We start from the raw sequence: 2,077 nt of genomic DNA, 5'->3' as shown, positions 1-2,077 counted from the left end.
CGCTTGCTGCTCCGCCCCCTGCACGTCGTGCCGCCCCTCGGCGCCGGCGAGACCCCGCCGCCGCGAACCCAAACCCCACCCCGCCGCGCCACCCCACCCCACCCCACACCACACCACACCACACCGCCCCCAGTCGGGCGTGCGGGAGGCGCCAATCCAGGGCGCCCCTGCCCCCGATCCCAGCAGCAGCAGCAGCGGGCGCGGCGCCGACGGCGACGCCGAGGGCGAGGAGGAGGAGGAGGGCGATCCCGACAGGGAGCAGCCGCAGCGGCTGGTGCTGATGCCGCAGGAGCCCATCAGCGTGCAGCGGGGAGACGCGTTCATCACGTTCTACCCTGGTGCGTGGTTGCGTGCGCGCGTGTGTGTGTGTGTGGGGGGGCTGGAGTGCAACGTGGCGGGCATTGAGGATGTGCGGAGCGTGGGGAGCGTCGGTGGACGGCGTCAGTGTCGCGTTTGGTGTGGCGAGGATGCGGCCTTGGGTTTGGGGTTTGGGTGGCAGGGGCGACGAGGAGGGGGGCAAACGAGAGGAGGAGGTGAGGCAGGCGGTGTTGTGCCCCCTCGCTAGTGTCGTGCTTGCGCACAGGAAAGGAAGTGTTCGGCACTTCTGAAACACAGACACACACACACACACACACACACACACACACACACACACATACACACACACTCACACGCACACACACACACATGCACACACACTCACGCGCACACGCGCACATACATACACACTTACGTGCTCACGCGCACACGCATCTACTTCTGCTGTGTGCACTCCACCGCCAGGCAACTGGTTCAAGATCACTGCCGGCGTTGACGTGCAGGACGAGAGCCCCATCATTGGTCAGCAGTGGTTCAGCTGGCGGGTGTCCAGGGACTACCACTTCAGGTGTGTGTGTGTGTGTTTGTGTGTGTGTGTGCGTGTGTGTGTGATTTGTGGTGGAGGGAAAAACACAGTGCCACGCCGTGGTGTGGCCCATTGCCACATGATGGCATGTGTGGCACCACGTATGGCGTTTGTGGAGTCCCGTGCCACCTCGGACTTCCAGCCATACGCAACCTTGTTTTCTGCCAGCGCAGCCAGCACATGCAATGCCCGCGCGCGCCCCTTTGGTGCGTGCTGCGGCCTCGGCGGCCGCCAGCCGCCGGCTCCCGCGGGTACGCCGGCCGCCACGGTCCCGCAGACATGCCACCCTAAGCCCCGTGCCCACCTGACTCCACCCCCTCCCTCTCGCGCTGTTCCCCCCTCCATCCACCCCCCAGGTACGAGCTGGCCCCAGCGCGCGGCTGGGTGGCGAGCGTCGACCGCCTGTTTGAGCTGCGCAGCCGCGGCTTCACCAAGTGCGGCGGGGAGAACCTCTTCGTCATCGGCCACGGCGACCGCTGGTGAGCAGACGAGAGCGCGCTGTTAAGCACAGGCCCACACCATTCTGTCGAGACAGGGGGGTGCTGGTCAACACAGGCCCACACCCCTCTGCCGGGACAGAGCCCGCTGCCGCTTGAGGATGACCCCTGCCCCGCCAGCCCGGGCGCCTGGCCGTCCGCAGCAGGTCCGCACCGGCCCCGCGCTTGTCAGCAGCAAAACCGCCGATTCCGACCCCCTGCCACAGTCTTGGCCAGCGTCCCCCTCGCACCGCCCCGCCGACCACGCGGCCGCCCATCCCGCCCGCCCGCCCACCTGCGCCGAGCACCTATCCCCCCGTCCGGCTCACCAACGGACCGACCGACCGACGGATCGACCACCCACCTCGCCATCCGGCTCACCAACGGACAAACTGACAAACCAACCGATTGACCGCCCGCCAGGTGGGACCCGCAGCTCGTGCGCTTCCACGACGACGAGCCGGCCCGCCACCAGCTGGTGCAGCTCATAGGCGCCCTCTCCCTCGCGGGCTTCAATGGCAACAGCGGCCTGCCCGTCGGCCACGTGGTGGCGTTCAACGCGGACCCAGACCTGATGCTCGACTTCACACGCGCTCTGCTGAGCTCCTGCCAGTGAGTGGCGGGCGGGCGTGAAATATGTGTGGGAGCGAGGGGGCGGTGCATGTTGGACCGGCCGGCGGCGCGGCGGGTGGGGGTG

General features: G+C 67.9%; 1 protein-coding gene across 1 annotated transcript; it reads left to right on the top strand.

The window, feature by feature from the left end:
- Positions 1–280: 280 nt before the first annotated feature.
- MNEG_16015 (UDP-3-O-[3-hydroxymyristoyl]N-acetylglucosamine deacetylase) lies at positions 281–1,996 on the top strand (the record flags this gene model as incomplete). The annotated part of the gene is made up of 4 exons (XM_014035514.1): positions 281–338; positions 784–886; positions 1,261–1,383; positions 1,804–1,996. The coding sequence occupies 4 exons, from the start codon at positions 281–283 to the stop codon at positions 1,994–1,996; spliced, it is 477 nt and encodes a 158-aa protein (XP_013890968.1).
- Positions 1,997–2,077: the final 81 nt, after the last annotated feature.

This window comes from Monoraphidium neglectum, assembly GCF_000611645.1.
Source record: "Monoraphidium neglectum strain SAG 48.87 unplaced genomic scaffold scaffold05891, whole genome shotgun sequence".
NCBI classification, from domain to species: domain Eukaryota; kingdom Viridiplantae; phylum Chlorophyta; class Chlorophyceae; order Sphaeropleales; family Selenastraceae; genus Monoraphidium; species Monoraphidium neglectum.
Note: the sequence above shows the minus strand (reverse complement) of the source record. Positions and strands in the feature narration are given on the sequence as shown.